General features: G+C 39.8%; 2 protein-coding genes across 17 annotated transcripts in view; both read right to left on the bottom strand.

Annotated features, from left to right (window-relative positions):
* Positions 1 to 698: 698 nt before the first annotated feature.
* Positions 699 to 17,592, bottom strand: pals1b (protein associated with LIN7 1, MAGUK p55 family member b). 2 transcript variants are annotated; one of them, XM_072446048.1, is made up of 14 exons: positions 17,421 to 17,592; positions 13,562 to 13,986; positions 11,826 to 12,034; positions 10,131 to 10,208; positions 7,901 to 8,011; positions 7,651 to 7,812; positions 6,900 to 6,977; positions 6,650 to 6,833; positions 4,360 to 4,431; positions 4,199 to 4,267; positions 2,967 to 3,128; positions 2,291 to 2,493; positions 1,701 to 1,811; positions 699 to 1,443 (listed from the first exon to the last, which is right to left on the bottom strand). In XM_072446048.1, exons 2-14 carry the CDS (start codon positions 13,899 to 13,901, stop codon positions 1,267 to 1,269), a joined length of 1,956 nt encoding a protein of 651 aa, XP_072302149.1. In that variant the 5' UTR covers positions 13,902 to 13,986; positions 17,421 to 17,592; the 3' UTR covers positions 699 to 1,266. The 2 variants fall into 2 exon arrangements, with proteins under 2 accessions (XP_072302149.1, XP_072302140.1); XM_072446039.1 differs by having other exon boundaries at positions 7,901 to 8,023.
* Positions 17,593 to 23,621: 6,029 nt separating this feature from the next.
* Positions 23,622 to 24,448, bottom strand: part of gphnb (gephyrin b) — an 87,914-nt gene continuing 87,087 nt past the window's right edge. For all 15 annotated transcript variants that reach the window (XM_072446178.1, XM_072446135.1, XM_072446119.1 and 12 more), the window contains one exon: positions 23,622 to 23,945. In XM_072446178.1, the coding sequence (XP_072302279.1) occupies positions 23,812 to 23,945 (134 nt within the window). In that variant the 3' untranslated portion in view covers positions 23,622 to 23,811. The remainder of the gene's footprint in view (positions 23,946 to 24,448) is intronic.

Here is a 24,448-nt window from a genome sequence, read left to right on the forward strand (position 1 = left end):
TAGAAACAGCAGCAGATAAACTTCAGCCAGTCACAGCATTATAACCACTGCCATGTGCATAGAAGAAGGAATTGCCATATTGACAACATGTCAACTTTAAAAAAAAGATCCAAATTAAATTATTCAGACAATATTATGGCAATTGATCAAAAAAAGTTCAAATGAGCCTGAAAAAGTCTTGGTTTGAGGTCGAAGCGTCGCACAAAAAGTCAATAGAATGTCAAATAAATGAGCAAAAAGCATTCATTTTGTTAAACATCAAAACAAAGATTTCAATATTACCTTGTAGAACAAAATGGTTGTCGTAATTGTTGTTATGGAGATATGCAAATTAGAGTAGTAAATACATAATTAAAAAAGCTGTAGATAAACAATAACAGAAACTTGTGGTGTCCTCTTCCAAATACTTGTATGACTAATATTTATTTTGTGGTTAATTTTACCGGAAGTTCACGTTTGTGTGACACAATTACCAGAGCTGTTTTGACAGGCAAAAGTGGCAAAGTGACACATTTGCCTCACAACCAGATTGTCCCTGGTTCCAGCTCCAGAATGGGCCGTGGGTGTTCTTTTTGTCTGTTTCCATAAGATCAGCTACTCTGGGGCCTTGAGCAATGGGTCAAATGCAGTCTGAGGTGGTCACAATGATATGACTGAATGGAGAAGTTGCACAATATAAGAATCACTTTGAAACAAACTCTAGATAAAACACTTTTGAGGTTTGCACCAACACAACACAGATAATACTGACAACAGCAGATTTCAATGGAAGACATGGACATTTTGTGAAACGTCCTTTTGGTTTGATCACAACATACTTATATAAAGCCCTTTAACCAATGTTTGAAGTCCATAATAAAATATTTTAGGTTTGGGGCAAAGAATACATGTACAAGTATAAATAGCTGATATGATTTTCTATTTGGTTGATAAATGTTTTTGCATAAACAGGTTTTTAATCTGAAAAAACAAACAAACACAGACACAAATATTAACATGACAAACAATAAAAATAAAGTCCACCTCTTTGTCAAAGGAGGTAAATGTGCAAGTTCAGTCCATCACGTTTACCTGGTCCTTCAAAACCGTTTGTTAAAAAGTAGAAATAAAAAAACGACAGTATTTCTTCTTGTCTTCATCTTGGTCATCATCAGAAAGTCCAGATTGGAAAAAATAAATACAACTTAAAATGTATTCCTCCTTCAAAATGTTTTGGATTTTGGTAATATATGCGCCCCAAATGGTGTAATTCCAGTAGTTTTGAGTCTAACAGAGCCAGGACGTGGGGACCCACTGTGGCTCTGTGTCGAGTCGGTCGATGAGGCGTCTGAGCTCGTGGAACGACTGCTCCTGGCCCACATTCACCAGCGTCGCATCAAACAAGTGCCCGAAATTCTGCTCCATCTCAAGGGCTTTGTCCAGCACCTCCTTCAGCTCCTCCAGCTGAGGAAAAGAGGTCAAATCACGTGAATAAAGCTAGAACATTGTCTGAGGCAGCAATTACAGGGTTTATTAGGTCATGTTTTATCTTTTGATAAATCATCATTATTAGAGAGTTGTATTTTGATTGATACATGCTTGACTCATCCTGTATTTTCCTGCATTTGAGGCTTGTAAAACATTTTTACTATTACACTACCTACAATAATCAACACCTCAAGCCCTTTAATTTACATTGTTATAATAGTTTGACTAAGTACCTTTGGTGTTTTCCCCTCTGCAGCCAGCAGAGTGCGCAGTCGCTCCTGAGATGGAGGAGAGATGTAGATGACATAGGGCTTGAGGTTTGAGGCTCTCAGCACTTTTAATGACTGGAAGACAGAAACATAACAAAGATACATGTAATGAGAAATAAACATAACAAAGATACATGTAATTAGAAATAAACATAACATAGATACATGTAATTGGACATAAATATAATAAAGATACATGCAATTAGACATAAATATAAGAACATGGAATTATTAAGGACAGCTGTTCTGCATTTGAAGCAGAGCAGGCCCATTCCGGAATAATATCAAATTTCATAAATTTTCTTGCATTGCGATTTTAATTAGATTTAGATTTATGTTTCAATAGTAGGATTCTGGTCAAAGTTCACATTTTAAACATGTTCAGAAGGTTAAGCATGTATTTCAGATCATGTTTGCAGAAGTCTAAACTACAGGGTTTAGCGGTTTGGACAGAATAGGACTGGATATTTGGCCATTTGCAGAGGAAATTAAGCAACTTAAATAAGAGCAGGCTTTGATCTGAGTTATATCCCACATTTGCGGAGTGTAGTTACCCTGGTGTGCAGACAGAGCAGGCAGATCTTCCCTGAGTTGACCACGTGCCTCACAGAGTCGGTGCTGGTTCCGTACAGGTTCTTCTCGTACTCTCCAGACTCGATGAACTTCCCAGTCGCCAGGTCCGTCTCAAACGCCGCTCGGTTTACAAAATGGTACTCTCGCCCGTTCCGCTCGTGGATTCTGGAGTTCCGGGTCGTGTCTGTAAAGAAACGTTTTGAGAAATGACACAGCATTACAAACATCCTGTGCCAGAGACGACTCATTACACAACAGCAATGTAACAAGAAACTGTCCAAAATTAAAAAAGAAATAAAGTATATAATAATAATAATAATAATAATAATAATAATAATAATATATAAAGTAAATAAAGGAATATTTCAGCAATTGTGTGCTTTTAAAGTCTGTTCCCATATGTGCAAAAACATCACCATGGAGACGAGTTGATTCCATACATTCCACCAGGTCTGCTTAATTTAATGTTGTTTTGGTTCATGTCTAATCTTTAAATTTTTTACATTTTATTCGTCAGTTTAATTGGTAAATAAAGGGATTTTCATTTGACTTTTAACTATTGAACTCACAAATATTGAACAACTGAGTATCACAAATGCAGTATTCAGCACACAACAAACTATGAAGTAATGTTCAAACAGACATGGCAGGACTCACGTGGGACAGCGACTGCGTATTTCTCTGGTTCGATGGACAGAAGCCGGCGCCGGAGCTCGTCGTGTCCGCTGTTTGTGGGGCCGATCAGGGCGATGGGACGCTTCCGATTGGCCGGCTGGTGGTAAAGGGACATCTCCTCATAGGTCAGGACGTCGTCACAGTCTGGAAACAACACAGTCCTATTGTCAACATAATAATAGTTAAGTGCTCGATATCAGACTATTTGAGTTAAGATGTGCAAATGAGTTTATGTTTGTATGAAATAAACAAATACATGTTAATCTGACATGAGATAAATCATTTAGAAAACTGGTCCACATATTGAATGAAGAGTATAATTACTTCTGAGGCAACACTGACTACATTTGCATCCACACCAAAATATGATCATCGTCTGATTTCTAGAGTAATCAGATTATTATTGAAATGTCATATTACATCTGATTTGAGTAATGGAACATCATCAACGTGGCAAAGACAAAAAATGAAAGAGAATATGTTAAAGATTGAAAGAGTTATTCTAAAAACTGATCCACTGATTGACTGACATGTGTCACCGGGTGTTTTTGGTGATCAGATTTCTCTCGTGCATGTAAACAAACACCAAATATTCTGATTCTGATTATACTAGCGATCACATTTTGACTGGCCAATGTAACAAACTAGCCACAGGTGTCTCCTCTGCCAAAATAACAGAATCTCTATCTATAAAAGTGAAAAAGCTGACAATTTGCAGCAAAACTACAAAAATCTAGCAGCGTTTGATTGGCTAGTTATAATGTAACGAATAATACATGTCTTAAATAACTGTGTTCTTGATTTGTCCCTGCTCAAGTGTCCTTCACCAGACTAAAAGTGCGTGCGTGGCCTTTACACTTGAGTCGGACCCTGCGGTGGCGAATAGCCGCTGTGGCAGGACAAGTGTTAAGAGCGTTTCACTTGAAGCTCCTTGAAACACCTGCTGTGTTAATCTAATCTCACAGTCGGGACAAGCTGCTGCGCACAAACGTCATCTTCAGACACAACACACACATGATGCTACAACTACTACAACTACTACTACTACTACTACTACTACTACTACTACTACTGCTGCTGCTGCTGTGGGGTTAATACTACTCCAATCATGAATAATTCTAACATTTTCCCAATATCTCAAACCGCAGTAACCTCTATTCCGCTTTAAATCACATTTCTGCACTATATTTAATAACAAATGTAGCTGTTTTTACCATTTTTGTTTGTAATTGTCAGGCTCTTCTTCTTTTGCTTCTTGCTCTTCTTGCCGTACCAGTGTTTTTCTGCAGCAGAATCAGAATGAACAGATGTTACGTGTGAACCCCATGTGGCGTTTAGGACAGGACACACTGTGAAGGAGGAGAGGATGTAGGACCTTGGTGCTGCTCCCTCGTCCTGTCTGGGATGGTTCTTCTCAACGTCTCCCTCTGCTGCTGGAAGCTCTTCCCTGAAAAACAGTTCACATACTGTATGTTACTTAAGCTTTATTCTCGCCTCTACATAGCTTTGATACATTTTCTTAGTTTGTCTTTTGTCACTCTCTCATGTTATTGTTGAATGCTTGTACTACTGTGATACTGTCCCCTCACCTGTTTTTGTCCCGCTGTCTTCTGTGTAAATAATATGTGTATGTTTTATTTTCTGTAACATCAACCTGCCAGCTGCAGATGGAAATTAGCCTAAGGCTATTTATATTTGTTTAAATGTTCATTAATGTGCATTGTTACTCCTTTTTCTGTAGGAAAATAAGTGTAATCAAGCACATGCATTTACCAACAGTCCTTCAATCCTATGTCAATATCTTCAATAAACAAGCAACGAACGTACAAATCTAGCCCGGTTCCTGGTGCCTGCACTTCCCTCTACGGGTCGTGTGGAAGACGTATGGATCCACTACCCCCCCTCAACAGGGAGGGTGTGGGTGTCCTCACACCTTGTCTTAGCCCAGATATAAGGGCATTGATCTCTGGGCATTGACATAAGATATAAGGGCATTGAATCTGGCCTGGTCTTTTTGGCCCTTTTGGGGCCAGGCTGGTGTCAAGACTTAACCCAGAAAGGAGGGCTAAGACTAGACTAGACTAGACTATACTATACAAACTAGACTGTGGGGGCTCTGGCCTGGTCCTTTTTGCCCTCTTGGGGCCATGCTATTGCCCAGTCTTGGCTCAGAAAGGAGGGCTTTGATACAGGCTAGACTGTTGGGACTCTGGCCTGGTCCTTTTGGCCTGTGCAAAGACTCAGGCAAAAAAGGAGAGATTTGATACAGGATAGACTCTGGGCGTCACGACAGTCACAAGTCGACTACTGAGCGCACAAAATTCCCTGCAGCACAGATAGGCCAAGCGGGGCGTGTCATCACGAATCATATCAGAGGTCAAGATGTGTGTCTTGACCTCCACCGAACTCCTGGGGTTCGATCGAACCCAGGTTAAGAACCACTGCCTTGGAGGGACAATCAAGTTCAACTTAACTTTACAGTGGACACAACAGATCACACAGAAACCACAACATGAAGAGTTTTTAAAGTCACCACAAAGTGAAAGACTTCTCTATTTCATTGTCGGTCATCAAGAAAACGGCTCATCAGATCCAGAGTTCAAATGCTAAAAAGTTGTGATGATTGTTACTTTAACGATTGTTGATGATTATTGCCCTGCTGCTCATGTCAAAAAGTGTTACAGCTGATACAATCTACAAAGGGTCCTTTTTAAAGAAAGTTTTAAGTTTGTTCACAAAGTTGACTTTACTCACATTCTGAACTGTTTTGCAAAGTGGGCAAAATATCTGCAACATTTATGATACATGTTTTAAAATGAGCCATGGGATCTGTTGCCCTCTGCTGGTAACACTGGATATAAACTCATGTTGAAAATTCTAAAAACTGCACAAATAACCAACTTTGTGGCTTCAATTGTGTATTTTTTTCTTTGAGAGTGGATTTTTTAAATAGGATTACTTAAATATGAGTACCCACTTTTCCAGGTGTGTGTTTGACAAATAAACTACATAGGTGATGGTTGAGTGGTTAAGGAGGCAGTACATATGCCAGGCTTCATGTGCAGCCGGCCGCTGTGTCGTGAGTTTGAATCCAACAAAATACTTCATGTCCTCTCTTCTCTCTCATCCCCATTTCATGCTCAGCTGTCCTGTCTAATAAAGCCTATGAGCCAAAATATCGAAAAAATAAATTGTCTCATTGTGTTCATTGTACAGAAATATTAATCACTTAGTTAAGCTACTTTCCATGATTTAATTTAAAGCTAGTTGTCCTTCAGAGATAACAGACTTGTGTCACGGTGTAATTACAAATGATTAGTGAGTGTCTGATTTGTGAGTGAGTGTCTCATTTGTTCTTTCTGATGTTTAATCTTGTAGACGTGCCAGCAGCGTGGTGCCAGGGCTGAGCCAGGGCTTTTTTTTTTTTTTTTTAGGTCTTCTGTCCCAAAGGCTTTATCGGACCGGACAGCAGTCGCGTGAGAAAGTGGTAACAACACCTTAAACCACTACACTTCCTTCCTTTTTCAGTTTGACAATAAAAATGGTTGTAACAATTTGTATGACCGGATCTAGAAAGTTTGTTAATCGAACAGTATTTCAAGGAGGGGGCGTGGCTTGTGAGAGAGACATCCGAGGCCTCAAAAACATCATCCTCTGCCTTGTACCTGGGACCAGTCCTGCGAGGGGCTGGTTGTCCTCGTCCCCGTCCCTGTACGCCTGCCACCAGTTGGGGTCGTCCTGGCTGATCACGTGGAGGATGTCGCCCTTATGGAAGGACAGGCCCAGCTCGCGACACGGCACAAAGGGGTCTTCCGAGGGGTCGTAGTCAAAATAAGCCTTGACGTGCGTCTGTGGACACGGTTCAAAGTGTGAGAGGAGCAGTGGTGTGCAGAAGAGAAGAGTTTATAGACTTACCACGGTCTGTCTGTGAGGGGCAGATTTAATGTGAGAGCTTGGGATCATGAGGAAGGTCAGCGTCCCGTGCATTTGTTGCTGGTGGAGAGAAAAGACAGTTAGAAGATACTACAGTATTTAATGATTCCATCTAACATCCTCAAGATGTGACAAATCAGCAAAAACCTTAACCCTAATGCAAACTAGTGTCACAAAGGGGCAAGTTAGTTACCGTTTGATACTTGATCATACAAAATAGTTTTTAGATACTAAAACAAAGGTTGAAAATGTGAACACAAAAGGATAATGGTTTCTTTAATTACACCATGTGGTACGGACCATTCTAAAACATTCCTTTTTTTTTTTTATAAAAGTCCAGTTCTTTTCATTTCTCAAATGAGTAACTGGTTTGGATATTAGTTAGAGAATCGATTAGCTCTGGGAATCCCATATATATTATACAGTATTTCTTTGTTTGTATAGTTTCTTTGTTAGCTTGTTAGTATAATATCACAATATATCTAGATTTCTGGAACGCCCCTAGTATTGATTAGTATCTGGTTCTTTACTTTGAGCTTATGTAAACAGAACATCTAACACTGAACTGATCAGAACAACTCCATCGACCTCCCAAATATACAAAGGAGCACTTCCTGGCTTGAACTGCTGGATTGAATGGAAACAAAGCACAACTGTATGTAAAGGATTCAAGTGTATTTTATTTTATAAAACCATATAAAGTTTGGTTTACAATGTAAAGAGTGGTCCTCACCAGCATGTCATGCACCTCGTTGACATGTTTGCCTCTGATGGGGAGGCCGTTGATCTCCAGGATCTCGTCTCCTTCACTGAGGAGGCCACTGCGCTCGGCCGCTCCCCCCTTCACCACACGACTCACCACCACACTGTCCACGTCGTTACGCACCGTCGCCCCCTGCAAACCCCAGCACATGGCTAAATAAGTGTCGGCTCAAATGAAAACAACAGCATATCTTAAATTCAAACGCTGTAGAATAAATGACCAGTGGCGTGTCCCGAGTTTTCTCCAGCCTGACCAGTTTGACAGACTCTCCCAGATACTGAGTGACCACCTGTCCCTCCGGCAGCTCCTGCACAGCCACGTCGTCATGGGCCTGCATCAGTGCCTGCCACACAGACATACACAACATAAAGAGACACAACACAAAGAGACGCGACATGGACAGGACATGACAGACCACAACAATGTACGGACAGAAGAGAGAGACAGCGGCAAGGAGAATTAATGGGGCAGGAGCACTTTATTGTTCGCACAGGCTAGTTTTGGTTTTGCCAGTCAAGAATAATAAAAGTGATGAGGAGTTACATTATCGCCATTCTCCATCATCATACGGCATATGGAAAATTAATGAGAATTTTACTACGGCGTCGGGGAGGAGGATGGGGCTGTTCTGTGGGCAGGACTGACAGAAGCCATAACCAGTCTATCAGCGGTGCCCACCAAATAAACTGACAAATAATACTGATGATGATACACAATAATAATATACTATGTGTGACACGTCTTCAGGCTCGAAGACAAGCTGAGCGCTGGCCTGTCCACAATCCGTCCTAATTCTGCATTTAAAAGTCAAGCTGCATTCATTACTATCAATCACCTGACACCTGGATGCGTAATCTGTCCAAGTCATTTTGAAAAGCTGCTCCCATAAAATGCATTTACAATATATCAGTGAGTGGCAGGTTTCCATGGGCGCAGCTTCATTTGTGCGTCCATGGGAACCTGCGGTGGTAATGTGACTCGGTTTGGCAGGGCAGGTGCCGGTGCTAAAGTGGATGTGGCTACAGCTCAGTGGGCAGAGGCATTGGCACAGTGGTCTCCTCTGGTCCGGATCTCCAACCGTGAAATCCACCTGCTCTGCTTACACCGGCGCAGCTAAAGCTAAAGGGAGCTGACCGCTTTAATGTGTCAAACACTAAAAGGATAAAAAGGAGAGCAGTGCAGAAGGAGGCACTGGTTTAGTGGCCGTAGAATTGACAAATGTATTGATACTCAGGTACAAATCAATATTAACTCTAGTTTTGAAACTAGATTCTCATATGAACAGGTATTGATACTGAAAGTAACATATAAAGATAGGAGACAATTTGAGATTTTTGAATAGTTTTTGAAAAATAGCAAATCAGAACCAATAAATCCAGCTAGTCATATACCACTTGTGTTTGTATAAAATTACATTATACTATATTTTTATCATTGTTGTGGTATCAAAATCTGTTTCAAGCCTTTCCTTTAGAACCATATTCAAATTTGAAATGTTAGTATTGTAACAACATAGACATTGACATGTACATTGCTGTCTGGTTATGCTCTACAAGTATCAGGGAAAACAAGAGTATCACAGTGATTAAGTCTATGGAATAGGGCCGGCACACATGGATTTAAACAGATTCATACTGTTCTTTGGCTACATTACTTTGTTGTGTTAGGCCTACATAAAATGACCAGACAGAAGTGAAAGACCCTGTGAACTAAATGAGCTCAGTAAATTCCTTCAGGAAGCCCATCCTGACCATTAAAATGATATCTGTATACTTTACTTTGCTGTACAGACTGGTCATTTTGATCAAACCTGATTATTACACGCCTAGTCTCCAGTCATGTAGATCCTTTGTTCCACCTCATTTCACATTCTTGAGCATTTGCCTGATCGTGCTGCTTGTCTTACAAATCTCTGTCACAGCCACAGCGGCCTCATCTCCATAATGGGGATAAAGCTGTGCCCAGCTTCATTAATCTTCTGTACAACCGACGCCAAACAGACCTCCACTTCGAATAAAAATGTATTTTGTTTTAAATGTTTTCTCTGCTGTGGTTCTGCAGGATGTCAATGGGAATAGGGCCACAAAGTCTTGTATATTCAGTCTCAGTACTAGTATTTGTGAGTCAGTAGTACACTTAATTGTGTACAAAACGTGTCATTTCCTCTATTTTAGTGGATTTCAGATTATGTTTTTGATACATTCAGTCATCTGGTTTGTGTAAAATATGGCAACATTTCAGACACTAGAAAGTACATCTTTCTGGACATGACCAAATCTATTTACTGCCAGAACAGCAAACCAATGGGTTGAGAAATTATTTCCACAGACATTTCACCTCCCCCACAATTTCCAGGATGTGTGGGGTCTCTTAGCTATCGATGAAGTGTTAATAAAGTATCTAGTCCTACATTTTATCTGACATAATATAGCTGCGAGCGTGTGTATGACCTGGAGGTGAGGATTGGTGAGCAGCGTCCTCAGTTCCAGACCCTCCTTCTGTTGGCTCGCCTCGAGAATCCTCTGCACCTGAACTCACAACACACAGTGAGAAACAAGCAAAACAACAAACTAACTTCAAACTAAGGAGCTTATAATAAAAATTGTTAGGGTTTCAAGGCCAGATTCCCTTCCTGTCAAAAAGGAAAGGAGTGAAAGTAACAAACACCAGTAGAATAGACACATATTATGTGCTTAGTGCGGGATTCAAACTGGCTACCCTCTGATTACAGGCAAAACTGAACCCACAAGTTCTCTATAAAACCAGTCCATCTGTAATATATCCTGTGTCAATGAAAATAAACAATAATGTCAATGTAATGTCTAATATTCAATGTGTTTGCCACAGATTAATAATATTGTATGTCAAGACCTGTTTTTATTCTTTCTTTCCACATGTGCAAACAAGCTGAAACTGTTTAGACATTTACTGTTTACACAATAAAATATGTGTATTAAGTTGTGCTGTATATAAAGCCTGGAATTTAGACCTTAACAAAACATTGAAATTACATATACAACATATATTTCAGTCTTCTCTCGAAGGTTAGAGCGCCGAGACTCGTTTTAAATGTGCTCTCTGAATAAAACGTCAACTCTAAACTGCAATGTTTTTCCCAAACTCCTTGAGCCTTAATTCCAGTTTCAGCCCAGTGTGGCGTGGGTGTGACGGGCGAGGTCAGTCGTCGGCTCCCTCCCCCCCATGCTGCGTTTGGGCTCTCACTGACCTAAGCTGCTTTCCTTTTCTGGACCCAGGTCTGCTGCTCCTGCTACTGCATGTGCTCGGTCAGTCTACACACACGTGAGGTAACTTATACGTCAAATCAAACGCTAAATGTGTCCGGAGTGTGAGTTATTTGTAATTAGAGATGTTCCATAATCAGGGCAACCATGTTGTTTAATGGTGACATGAAAACAAGCTTTCCTCTTCAAACTATAATTGTGATATGAACAGACCATAGATAGTTCCTCCTACTTTCTGTTCAAATGCATGAGGATCTGGAAGCTTGCTGAGGATAGATATGCCACAATTTTATATTTATACACATTTATATCCTGATTTCCTCGGAGCCAGATCACGATTTCCATTTTGTTACAATTCATGTACACTTACTATGTTCGTATGGTCTTAAAGATGTAAATAAAGGTACGGTAAATTAAGTGTGATCCGTCTTCAGAACGCTCACACTTCACTGCAACTGGTTAAATCAAACTGTCATTCACTCAGAGCATGTCAGAGGCACTAATAGAAGGAGCGTGTGCGGAAAATAATCTGTTTGTAAGTATAGAGTGAAATTCAACAGAGAATTAGTGAATCACAATATTGCGATTTCACCAAAAAAGCAGATCGTCACAGGGATCAGACCACGACTTTTATCTGCATATTGCTTTGTTTTAACCCATGGAAAAGATACTTTTTTTTGTATATGTATAAATAAATTCACCGCACAGGAAACAAACTATAAAGCGCCTCCTTATTTGGGATGTGCCAATCACAGCTGCTATATTGTAGTAAGTGTTGTCAAATCATTTTAGTCACATAGTGCACCTTGTAACGTAACATTACCTCAACAAAACAAGGCAAAAACATGTCCAAATAAACATAAATTGACTGGGGTAGATTCTCGTAGTGTGTCTGTGGCGTACCTCCAGAGAGAGGTCCTGAGCCTGTGCAGTGATGGGCGAGGTGGGGCTGACGTGGCTCATCTGCTGCGACACAACGCTGTAGATGCTGTAGGCGCTGTGGAACTCCTCTGTGGACAGGAGCTGGAGGAGCTGCTCTGTGTCCTGCTGGCTCTGGGGGTCCGACAGGCAACGCTCGGCCCAACGCAGGGACTCCACAAACTCATCCACGTCTGAGAAAATCAACATGCTCGGGTTAGGTTTAAGGTCAGGTTTGTATGTGTACTACAAGTGAGTACTACAAAGACACGTCCAATACACACACTTCCAAAATGAAGGTATATTTTATGCACAAGGAACACATTTTTTATGACAATTGAAAGACAAATTTAACAAAATAATGGTGTGATGATTTTATTTGTCGGAGAATAACTTCTACAGTGGTTCTCAAACTGTGGTTGACTGCCTCTGCGACAAATATAATGATGCTTAGTGCGTTTAAGTGAAATCTGAAGTCTAACCTGTAACTTTAAGGTAGACACCAACAATTTGAGCCCAAAGCTGCAAAGGAACAAATGTGTTATAATGGATCCATAGATGAGTGTTCCTCTGCTGTTCTTAAACCACATTTTCCTATTATGTGTTTTCACTTAGGGCTCTGCAAAGCTTTTGTATTGGATTCCTTTGTGTCATTTCTTTGACGTAACTGCCTCTGTGGGACCCCCTTGCAGCTTCATTCAACCCCCACAAACCCCTTTCAGCGGTCACAATCCTCCAGTGGTGGGAATAAGTACTTTATCTTCTACTATTACTATTATGTATCTGTATTTATTACTTGAATTTTGCAATTTATTATTTTTTGCTGTGCCATCAATGAAAACAGACACCTGACGTAAGGAAACTGGGAAGTGATTAGCTCTCCTGCCTCGATGCAAGAAGGTCCTGAGTTTGATTCCCAACCCGTTTATGGAGCTTTTCTGTTGTACGTTCCCCTCATTTAGTCCTTATTTCCTGACATTGCCCTGTGGCTTTTTAAGGGAACTACTAAGACAATTACAAATAACACCAGTGACAGTATTTTCTGTATTGTTTTTACATTAATATGACCTCATTAGATGTGTAATTGGATCAAATTTATTTATTTAAAAAGATTTTAATACATGTGAAAGTTATATTTTTGCTTTATTATGGAAAGTTTCGTGCCTTCATCTGGATGCAAGTCAAGAAAATTCAAATCTCAAATCTACGATAATCGTGGATCATTATTCAACATTTTGGACATTTTAAAAATATTATACGTACTTCTTTCATAGTTTTGGCCGGGATGCGACTTATGTATATGTATACTTATATATTTATTATTATATTTGATATTATTTGTTATTTTCACACTTGCAACCTCATACTCTGTGCAGTGCAACTTATACATGTTTTTTTCTTCTCTATTATGCATTTTTTGGCTGGCGCGACTTATAGTCCGGAAAATGCGGTATATTGATGGCAAAATGGCTACGCAACGTGGCTGAATTCTACAAAGTCTAAGTAAGGAAATAAAGAGCAGCTAGCGTGTTTGGAAATTCTTGGAGCAATATTTCGAGCAATTGCGTCTAGAATGCAGGAGAAGAAACTCAAACATGTGTGAATCACTCCGAATACAACTTTGAGAGGGTTAACATGAACGGAACACAGTTAAAAGCTCTTAAAAGTGGATGTTGCATATTACGTCTGTTGAAAAGCTGAGCACAGGCCATTCCACTCACCAGCTAAATATTCCTGTGCACTCTCTCTGCTGGCCTTCTCCTTGTTCTCAAAGATGGGGTTGTCGATGCCCACTTTTTGGTTTTGGGAGAGTTTCTTGAGCCGGAGCGAAGCGTTGGGGTTGATTTCGTGCTTGCCCCCCCTGCCGCTCCCCTCCTCCTCGCGCCTCCTCCTCAGCTCCTCCTGGTAGTGCTTGATCCTCTCCATGTGCGCGGGGCATTGGGGCGATTTGACAAGGTTTGGACCGGACTTGTCAGCGCCCTCCCCGGGACAGTCCACGGCACGCTCCCTCACGCCCGGCTTGGCTTCCTGGACAAAGCCGTTCATGTGGGCCGTGATCATCTCTGCCGCATTCGAGGAATTTTAGTTTTTTCTTTTTTCATCTAGAATCCAACAGCAGATCTGGAGAGGACATCTTCAATACCTCCTGAAAATACACAAAATAATATATTTATTTGTTGATGTTTTGCTTGGGTAAAGCAAAAGAGGAGGCATAACTATTCACTATAGGTCATTATTACATTTGTACAAGCCTTTTATTACCACAGCAACATACGGTCCATACAAAATGCAGGGACAGTTTAACATTCATAAAAATCAAAGATGTTCTCATATACAGGATATATTTATCTGTCAAATCATAGCTACAATATAGAGCCTATGCTGCTTCCATGCTGTGTTGGATCACTTGTAAATACGACTTTCCGAGTGGAAGTGTCACATGACTACCGCACGTGAGTCGTTTGCTGTATTTGAAGCAAATGGGATTTCTGAAAACAGTTGTGACCTCAGGGGCGTTTGATTGGTGGGACTTGAAATACAGTTTGGAACAAATGAAACAGATTGCAAGCTATTTTTTGAACAGCTATGAAGTGAACATTAAGCTTGGGAGAACTACAGTAAGTCTTGAGCAGGGATGTCAAGATTAAATAATCTTGATTAGTCAGGTCGAGATAGTCACAGGAAATAAAAAACAATATTCATGAGAATCGTAGGCAGCAACTGTCAGTAATACAATTATCTACGCTCGAAAACACAGAAACTATGTATAACATTTTTCAGGCTGTCTATGCACCAATTGTGTCATTACTATTTCATTCAGAAAATGTATTTGCACAACATAATAGTGAGGAATGGTAATCCATTAAATGTGTTATAGGCGTAGACTATAGGCGTAAGATGTGCAAAAAGGCAAAATTGTTGAAACAAAGCTGATTTAAAGCTGAACAAAACACCAAATTATAAAATATACAACTTGGATAATATCAGGTCCAATGTGTTTGTAATTAAGAAAAATCAGCAATTACAATTTCATCAATAAGGGCAACATTGTACACATGTTTAACTCATTTGTGGGGACACCTATGGGTCAAAATCTTACACACTGTCCCTTTAAATATAATTATGTTTACTACTTTTTATTGGTCTGGTCTAACCTGCCTTGCACCTTAATCTAAGACACATGCACCCTCTTTATCACTCTCTCTTATCTAACTGTCCCACTCAAATCTCCCTAACCCCCCTGCCTTGTACACCTGTCCCAGCTTAGCATGCGCTGCCCTTAGACACCTCGACACAAGGCTTGTGTAGGGATCTAAACCACAGAGGAATGTACACCGTCAACCTGCTAATTGTGCTCATTTATAAACGCTTGCCCAGATATAGTAACAATACACGTCTGTGAATTTAACTTCTTAACTCTGTGCGTCCACTGTCATCGCCCCGGTCACGCAGGTCATGGTTTCAGCACCATTTATAGAAACGTGTATACACATAGTCCAAACTAAGCTTCTAACAGGCTTTGGTCCTCTTCATGCTTCTGTCTGCTGTCATAGATAACATCAACAACCATATCAGCTCCTGGTCCTACTTCCCACACCTTATTAGGCCTGGCAGGTTTAAATCCCAGCTCCATAAGCCCCGCCCACTCGCTGATTAGCATTTATCTTCATTTGGAGTTGAAGTTGTAGAGCTCTCAACAGCTAACCTGGAGCGCTAAAGGCCCATCTGTTCCACGGCTTAATTAGGCCACTGTGCTCTCCGGATCAGTGGGCACTAAGCACTGGTTTGTCTTGGGCAGTGGCAGAGACCAGGAACAAGGTCTGAGATACATGGAATATCATCTTTTATTTCCAATTCATGTTTTTTGCATAATGTTCAGGAGTGCAAACTGACATTTCATTAAAGTTAGATATAATTATACTTATTAGTATATACTTAACTATAACTATTATTGCTTATGGTTATTGATCTAATGGCACTACAAGATAAAAAAGTATTGGCACTATAGACCATGATCCTTTGCTCCCTTTTCAGTGCAGATTTACATCTATTTTTAATCATTCTTTTTTAATGTTTATTTTGGATCACATATTTACTACTCTTCTGCTGTACTTTGTGTTGTCCCTTAAAATGTAAACCCGTGTTTGTATTATTTTTTTCTGCTGTATAATTATTCACACACAAAAATGTCCCAAAAGATAAAAAAAAAGAAAACTTTCAGAAGACTTTCAAATAAGGGGAGCCTCCTTTTGTGTCCAATTTCACAGTCATTTCCAATTAGTCTTTCACTTTAAAAGATTTGTTATAACACAATTTGTCCATATTTAGATACTCCAAAAAAGATCAAGTTACCGGTATTACTTTTTGTCCAAATTGTCCCAGAGAGGACAACGAGAATAAACTCATTAACAAAACAAATTAGTGTTATGTAATCAAGGTCTGCGTGCACCATTGACTTACCTGGCATAAATGCTGTTCTCTTTTATTGGAATAGGTTTTTATATCCTTGACGGGAGGAGAAAAGCACACTCTCCTTCCTGGTGAATTTCTGGTGAACAAAACACTTGTGTTAATTGTAACCAAATGTACTTTTTATTATTATTACAGTATCACTCATCCTGGATAAAGTCACAGAATCTTTTTAAAACTCTACAAACCTTAATTACACAATACAACTTTACTGAAGCTTCACAACAATCTTGCTTTTTAAAAAAACATACAGTTTCTATAATTGGCGACTGATGCAAATATTTTACTTTTAATGCAGTGATTACAGAGGTTTATGAGTACAATCCTAGGTTTAAAGGTTCTGGTGGAGAGTGTCTATGTCATGTTATTGATGCAATGTTTTCGCTTTGCCTCAAATGATCCACACAAACAGTATGGCATCAAACTTATCCATCTCCATGGAGACAAGACGATAAAGCCAGGCAAGTTACAGGTCAGCTCTGTGGTGAGGCGCCCCAGCTCAAAGAGAGAATGCATGATTTTCAAGGTACTTTGGAGTAAGATAAATGTTTAATGCCATATTGTGGAACATTCCACGCAGGACATTAACATCTCCATAGAAACAAGCAGGCGGAGGACAACTCCATTAGGAACATTACATTTAAGTGAACTTTTAAGCCCCTCTTTTCCCACAGAACTAAAATGAGAATATTGTGTCATTGTATTTCTAGTCGCATACCACAAAGATTAATTTCCATTTCATGGTTTGTGAAAAAGCTGTCATAGTTTTTAGATACATACATACATACATACAAATGAATAAATAAATACAAGTAAATGTTGTAAAATGTTGGTTGAGTGCTGCCTGGAAGAATTAAATGAACATCTCCTTCTCTAATCTATGGTGATTAAAAGTCTGCTGCTTGTCAACTTTAACACAGTCACCCTCTGTTAACTAGTATAGAACATGATGAACATCAATTAACCAGTGTTTACCTCTTCAAAACCCATAACTAGCTTCTTTGTAGCAATCCTCTTGCTAAGTCTACCCCTAAATTAACTTGGTAACAATGGTATGTAAGTTAGCCTAGCCCCGGCTAACAGCAGAGCGCTTCTCTTCTCTGCACGTACCCAGCACAAAGCAGCCTGTTGATCGGGGGAGCGCCGTTGGTTTATTCCTTTAGAATCATTCTCGAAGTGAAACTAAAGTGTAAAAGTGTCCAAAAGTCCTCTGTAGTGAGCTCAGTCCGGGCGCGGCGAGTTCGTGTGTGATACTCCCGCGGACATCACGGTTTAGCGAAGGAGCAGAGCCAGGACAGCCGCTGTTTGGGGCCGTTTCCCCGGTAACACCACGGAGGACGCTGCGGTGACACTGCGGCATCTTGTGGACAAAAGCAGAACTGCAGCATATCAGTTCCACATCTCACAGGTCTTAGGTCAGGCGTGTCCAAACTAGGGCCCGGGGGCCAAATGCGGCCCTCAAACCAATTTGTGTTGGCCCTCCAGCTTCCTGCTATGTTGGCCCAAAAAGTAGTATTTTTTACTGTGAAATTGGGAAAATTCAGCCATATTGATACCAACCTAATATTATTCTAGGTCTAATTAAAGGTGTGGAGGCTCATCGCAATTACATCAAATGCAAAATTTTGAATGATTCACTTTGTCATTCAACAAATTCGATATTGTCAAGTTGTTTGTGGCCCTCTGCCCCGTTTAAGTTTCAAAATGCGGCCCTTGGTGAAAAAGTTTGGACACCCCTGTCTTAGGTAAAAAAAAAGTGCAGAAGAAAAGGTTAGGGTCAAATTAAAGTCCAGTATCTGAGGATTATAAAAATGTAAAACAATGAATCTTTTGATGAGAGATTCTCAAGAAATTGCATTTTGAAGATTTTCACCCAAAAAACGGGATTTTGAGATCTTTGCAAAATCACAGTATTGCAAATTTTGGAATCAAAGGACATTTAAGACATAAAAATTTACGTTTTAAGGGCCACTTTGTGTAAATATTCTCAAAAGTTTTTAACTGGATTTAGTTCAGAGGAGTTACACACCTCCTGAAGCCCATCTACCACATCAAGGGACCAATCACGGACAGTTTTTTTTTAAATTATTATTTTTTTCTTTAAATAACTATTTTATGTATGTTATTCATTCTGAAACATGAAAGAAATAAGCTTAAAATTCTAACAGACAATAAAAAATCACAGAAAGACAAGAAAATGAGGCTAGAAACAATTACTGGTGCCATGAGTTGTAGGTTACAACCATGGGTTACAACACACTGACTATGCCTCATGGTTCTTGTGGAACTGCTTCCAACCCAGAGACTATCAAAGGCTGTCAGTCTTGGACAACAAAGTCCTGCACTGGTTGAACTGTCCTCAATAGTGGGCTGACCTGGCCAGTCCCAGGGAATCTGCCCAATCTTTTGCAGTGATGGAACTTCCCTTACTCTTGAGTCTTCCATCAAGACAATCATAAAGATTGTTGACAACACCTAGCATTAGGTGCAGTTCCATCGGTGGCACCAAGTCAAGCACATAGCAGAGATGAAGCCTGCGTAAATTCAGCCTGGAAGACCTAACTCCACCCATCTACGTCAAGGCCTCCATGGAAGGACCCCTCTCCCCAGCGCCATCATCACACTCAAGCGGGCGCCCGCCTGTCCGTCTGCGAGAGTCAGATCCCTCACTTCACCATGGACTCTCCCAGGTTTCTGCGCTTATCCCAAAGAGGTTATGCAGTTTTTCCTGGCCAAAGAAGGAGGGTGAAAGGTCAGGGGGCGTCTGCACCATGGCCCGAGCACCTGCTCCTCATCCCCAATCAACGCTCTCAAGTGACTCCTCCCCGCTCCCAATCAGCGCCCAGGCGGTCGCATTTAAGCCCTCAGGCAGATGGCTCGGCCGCTCAAACCGTACAGCGACCCACCACCTCCCCTGCTCCTCCTCTGCATTCCCCTCATCATCTACCACCACCAGTCTCCAGGCTCCAGGGGGAGACATCTAATACAAATAGATCATGGAGTGCCCATGATTGCAACGTCTTCCGCCGGGGTCTGAGCGCCAAATAACTCGCGAATAAAGCTTGCTAAACAGTCCATTCTCGTGGTCTCTTTGTCTCTCCAGGGTGAATTATCCTCGAGATCACAGAGAGAATGGCAGAAGGGCATTTGCTCAAAGCCATAAAAATTTGCTGAACTTATCTTATTCTTGCCCCTGTGATTAGCTGCTGCAGCTTCACACATGCCTCAAGCTCTGATGGAGCCAAGAGGTCGCAGTCCGCCACCATCAAGCAGAAAGTCTGGTTTGGCAAAGTCTGATTTGGGCAGCTCACACCAGGGGAATGGATATGTCCAAGCAGCTGTTCCCAATCCCAAGAATACATTTGCCTGTAACTGGTATCTTCTGATCTCAAGGCTGTGTTCAGTTCAATAAGATCCAACAGAGACTTTAGATCGCTGCAGCTCTCACTAGCCTCCTCAACCATGGCCACAATCATGAGTTTACAGACCCCTGAGTCTTTGAACTTGTCAGAGCCCCTGCTGCAGAGGACCACTGAGCCTTTTGGCAAGCTGGGTTGGATAACACATCGTCTTGTCTCTCAAGGTTGAGACAAACCTTGAGGAATGAGCTTCCGCCATCAATGCCAACCTTGACAAAGTATCTGGTCAGAGTTGGCAGAGATGGGCAATAAGACCAATAAGGTTGTTGCAATAGACAACAGTTCTTTTGACATTTCGGCCTCCTCCTCCTCAAAGTGAAAGAAAAGAAAAAAATAATAATTAAAAAAAACCTGTCCGTGATTGGTCCCTTGATGTGGTAGATGGGCTTCAGGAGGTGTGTAACTCCTCTGAACTAAATCCAGTTAAAAACTTTTGAGAATATTTACACAAAGTGGCCCTTAAAACATACTTTTTTATGTCTTAAATGTCCTTTGATTCCAAAATTTGCAATACTGTGATTTGCAAAGATCTCAAAATCCCGTTTTTTGGGTGAAAATCTTCAAAATGCAATTTCTTGAGAATCCCTCATCAAAAGATTCATTGTTTTACATTTTTATAATCCTCAGATACTGGACTTTAATTTGACACTAACCTTTTCTTCTGCACTTTTTTTTTTTACCTTAACAGCACTTCGCAAGACCTGTGATCTACTTTATGAATGTATGTATGCTGTTTCTGGTGTTATATTGATTACTTAAAAAAATAAAAAATGTGTGGCGTGGGAAATAGAATATTGACATTTTGTTTGATTATTTTTTTGAATGAATAATCTAGACAAAAAACTAAAGATTTGTATGTTTATGTTATTACATTGTACATACATTTTGCATTTTAAACAACAATAAAACAGCAGCAGCAGCAGCAGCAGCAGCAGCAGCAGCAGCATTATAAATAGCAAAATTGTCAATAACACCAGGGGACTCATTATGCAAAATCAACTTTAATGAACCTTGTTACAAACGTGATTAGCTTACCCAAAGTTGTATTTTGATTTTGATTGATTGATTGATTGGTTCATGCATGTTAAAGTGCTGTTCTGCAACTGAGGCTTGAGTGCTCAGAATTCTCCTGTTTTCACCTATCCCCTATCTCATTCCTGCTGTTAGTTGCAATTATTTGATGAATTAAATCTCTGAGTGATACAATGTCATTTACCCAGAACATGAAGATGACAATCCATTACTTTTCATGGTCAAATGCCACTCTGAAGAGGCAGAACTTCTCAGTTCTGCAGTTTTGAAAAATAAGTCATTGGACCCTTTTCCATTACCTAGCCGTTTTAGATCAATATTCCCGTTTGCAATGAATAAAATGTAAAACAATGATTCTTTTGTTATAGTTGAGACTCTTTTAAGCTTACTGGCCATTGTTATCTTGTTGTTTTTTTCCATTAGCCAATATGTGTTGTTAGTTTTTTATGTTCATAGTAAACTTAACTAGCCAATAAATATCAGATCTATTTCCAATTGAACCAATCATCATTTCAGACCAAAATCCTATCTTAGATTTGAAAAATCTCCTCAGCACTCTTCAGCGTTTACTCATGACAACTGTCATTGAAGTTTTATTGGGTCAAATGCTGAATACAAAGTGCAGCCAAGTTAAAAGTTACCATAAAAGAATGGCTTACTGCAATTTCAACACTTTCTTCACAAAGTTAAACATATTCAATGGCCATACATTTTGCTTTGGAGTATCTGTGAAACATAAGCTTGAGGCTGCCTCTTTGCGCTGCATTTCAGGGTTAATCCTGCTGACACCTCTGTACTTAACCTCTTTTCACTCATTAAGCTCTCACTGCCAGCTCTACATTTGAAAATACTTCTCACATTCCTGGAAGTGAGAAATTAAATCCTGTTTGCACAAATACTCATCTGCTGACCAAAAGCTCATTAGCAATATATCTATATATTTTAATGTAGCTATAAACAACATTCATTTATATCTTAGGCTACGGTACTTGCATCAAGTATTTGCACCCGTTTGATTTTTCAAAAGGATTATTTGGCTTTGGGTCCTGTGGGTGGTGAGGGCCCAGGAAACTATTGCCTTTTACGATCTGTTGTTTTTCTGTCATGGTTCAACATCACAGTGAGAGAAGGGACTAAGCGGGCATGCTCTCATGCTGAAACATATTCCACCCATGGATAAAAAAAATGTTTAGGGCCTTAAAAGTGTATCCCAATCCCTCCAAAACTACTACAGAGTTATCAGCCTCTCTATATTCTTATCTGCTTTAGTGGAGGGTACACATTTCTGTATTCTTCCAAGTAAATGTGAGGAGCAGTCTACACATGTCACAGAAGACACCACACTTTCCGTTGTTTATGTAGGTTTTATTAAAAAAAGGAAACCCAACAAGAACTTTTTTTACATAATGATCAAGGATTTTTATTCTCGTCTCTTTTCTCAGTTTCATCTCATTACAGAAAATGTTATAGTACAGCGTTGTTCAATGTCTCCTCATTGCTTAATAATAATTTCCTTAGGAGTGCTGGTCACATATATCTGTACAATATGATTAAATTTTTTTCTGTACATTTTTTGTGAAGTTGGTTAAAAAGGCTGTCAGCACTTAAAGAAGCTGCTTCTTTTATCATATTTCATTTTTCTCATAAATATTTGATCAAATAAAAGGTTATTCTACCAGGCTCGCTCACCCGCTTCACTGCAGTGAGGCGAGGGAGGGCCCAGTATAAGGAAGCTTTGGGCAGGTTTCCCTCTCCCCAGACACCTCATACTTCTACTCCTAACCCCGCCCACCACATACTCTGGCTCCGCCCCTGCCCAGGCATTTGGCACTGCGCACATAAACAAGACTCACAAGATAAACAACAAGCAAAGCTCTTTGTGAAGCCGTTATGATGCATACTAATGAGAAAAACAGAAAAGTCCTCTCGTACAGGAAGTCGAGGCCACTCGGACAGGAAGTGGCCGCTGGGGTCTCTATCCTGGCATTTCGCCCGAGGTTGAGGTCTAAAGCCCAGCATGCCTGACTAGACAAATATCTGACTGTTGTTATGAAATACACTATTAAAGTAATAAGAACATGACAATAATTGCGTAGGATTTAAACAGAGGAAACTACAAAGACCATGATCCTTTGCTTTGTTTCTGTGCAACCAAATAGAAGAATTTACTGTTAAACTAAAACCTTTGGTACAAGCCAATGATTGCACTAAAACTGAAACCTTTTGTTCAAGTTAGCCTTCTCACGGCAACTGATATTGTCCCGTGAGGTGAACAGTGTGGTAATATAAAACCAGGAAATTTGGATATTGTTGCATATTTAGACATGAGCACATTATAAATAACAAACTATGATAAATGTGCTACTTGTGTAAATGAACACTAACCAAAATAAAAAAATTTAATCCCTCATCACCAGTTTTGTCGAATCAACATATATTTTAAATATAAACCATGCTCACTATGAGCGAAATGTCTTGAATTGAGTCCTTAGTGGCCACACCCTTCCTTCCTCTTAGCTGAGCACCATGGGAAATCTGTAAGTCTTCCTTTTCTTTATTTGTCAAAAAACAGATTATTTTTTTTCCACTAAAGATGAAAAAATAATAATTTCTTTTTTTTTGTCCCGGCAGGCACCTACAGCTGTCTATTAAAATGCTACTGCTATAGATAAGGTCTAGCATTGAACACACAAAGCAATTGCAATGAAAGGAACAAAGTTGCCTTAATATAATAATGATAAGAATAAGAATAATGATAATAATAAGAAGAATAATCATAATAATATATTACAGAATAAATCTCTTTTTATAATTAGATTTTTTCATTAAAAGTTATATTTTCTTTGTTTGAAATACTGTCTTTTTAAATTAATTTTTATATGTATCTAGGTGTGATCAAGATGTTTACTATACCTCAACGTTATCCAAATTAATAAAAACTAGCTGTGCCGTTGCATATTACAGAATAGTCAATGATATGTGGACATGCACCGTGAACCACCGCCTCATTCACACCCGCCACACTCCACCCCCGTCCCACAGTGATGACATCATAGCCGGCCGATCACCATGACGTCCACTACCTCGCCCTTGTGCAGCTCCACGTATTGCTCTGTTTTGGGAGGTAGCATCAGGAGCCCGTTAGCGCTGCGCATGCTCATCAGCCGGCAGCTCACCTGGTTACCTGCAGCGGTCACACACAGACGGAGAAACATTAGAATTTAGAAGTAGTAACTGTAATGCAACAAATATGGGGACAATTTAATATCTAATGTTCAGTGACAGGTGGATTTAACCAACCACAATGTGAACTCTAATAAGGAGCAGATAGCTTTGGTTATATGTAAGCAATATAAAACTACAAAGTGTATTAAAATAGCCATTACATTGAAATGGTAACCTAGGACCCGTGTTTTCTTTTTGCTTTAACACACACCCCTTATGTCATTTAAAAAAAAGTCTCACATTACTATATTTGAGGGAAATTTACAATATATTACATTGTAAGACCAGAATTCTAAAATACATCGTTTGCAGTGATAACATAATCAGAGAGAACTATTTAGACACAATATTTTGCTCTATTTATAAGTTTCAGTTTGCTATTGTACTTTTCACTATTCGATATAACATCTTATTTTAAATTGAACGGTCATAATTTAGAAAATTATTGAACACATATTTGTC

Source organism: Eucyclogobius newberryi, unplaced genomic scaffold (assembly GCF_026437365.1).
Source record: "Eucyclogobius newberryi isolate DKJ021-1_F unplaced genomic scaffold, fEucNew1.0.hap1 SCAF_1, whole genome shotgun sequence".
In the NCBI taxonomy this organism is placed as follows: domain Eukaryota; kingdom Metazoa; phylum Chordata; class Actinopteri; order Gobiiformes; family Gobiidae; genus Eucyclogobius; species Eucyclogobius newberryi.